Source organism: Naegleria gruberi (genome assembly GCF_000004985.1).
Source record: "Naegleria gruberi genomic scaffold NAEGRscaffold_8, whole genome shotgun sequence".
NCBI classification, from domain to species: Eukaryota; Heterolobosea; class Eutetramitea; order Acrasida; family Naegleriidae; genus Naegleria; species Naegleria gruberi.
Window position 1 is genome coordinate 931,268 of NW_003163319.1, and position 1,031 is coordinate 932,298.

Sequence of the window (1,031 nt, forward strand, 5' to 3'; positions counted from 1 at the left end):
ATGTTGATATCATGATGTTATAATCTATATTTCCATTTGGGAAATGTTGTAATGTCAATGTTTAATTGAAATATTGCCATCATACCAATAATTGATTTTATACTATAAAAATGATATTATACACTATAATTGATATATATATGAATATATGATTGTAATATTTCAATTTTAACATTTATTAATGACGTGGGTTGTTCACTAAGGTAGTAACTTTGTCATATGATAACTATCTAAGATGATATTAAAATCATTCCAAAATTGATTCGATGAGAGTATTTGATGATTATAACATGGTAATATTGAATTGGTGTTGATTAGTACCATTCATGACATGTAAGAATGTTACCTTTTTGTCAATGGGGTTTGGTTAGGATTCAGAGTTGATTTATTTGGGTTATTTAAGAGATTACTTAGTGAAGATTCATATCATTGATTATATTTCTTATCATCTATTAATGATGTTAATTTGATGGTTTCATTTCTTATATTGATAGATATTTAAAGGTCAGGTCAGTACTAACTTTTGAATTATGGACTTTGAGAATTCAAATGTTTGGGACGTGAATCTACTCATTAGATTGAATAGGTATTGCTAATAAAGGAACATTTCATTGATTTATTGATTATAACGGTCAAATTGAGTTGAATGGAAGTGAATCACATGTTGATTCATAGTGGTTGGGTAGTTTCGCCACGAAGTGGTGCAACTACCAACCTTTGTAGATTGAATCAGGTTGATTTGCATGCAATCTGAAATATGTAGCATGATTCAAGTGATTATTCACCAATTCAATGATCAATATTCAATAATCGGTTTGATTTCAATCAATAGCTTGATCATCAAGCTTTGAATTAATATTCCAGTAATTAACGGCAGTCTATTTTTAAATTTAATCAAAGACCATATATAGTATCTTGACTTTTATGATCTGGAAACTATCTAGATGTGTTCTATATTGAATAATCTATTTGAAAATGAGATGAATTAACTCTTCTATTGAGTTTTATTGGTATTGTATGCTATTACGATT

The 1,031-nt window shown here is 27.6% G+C and overlaps 1 protein-coding gene across 1 annotated transcript in view; it reads left to right on the top strand.

Moving 5' to 3' along the window:
* NAEGRDRAFT_64082 (uncharacterized protein) overlaps window positions 1-564 on the top strand; it is a gene marked incomplete at both ends in the record, with an annotated part of 1,129 nt that extends 565 nt beyond the window's left edge. Inside the window, one exon of the mRNA XM_002680780.1 lies at window positions 495-564. Within this exon, the coding sequence (XP_002680826.1) occupies window positions 495-564 (70 nt within the window). The remainder of the gene's footprint in view (window positions 1-494) is intronic.
* Window positions 565-1,031: the final 467 nt, after the last annotated feature.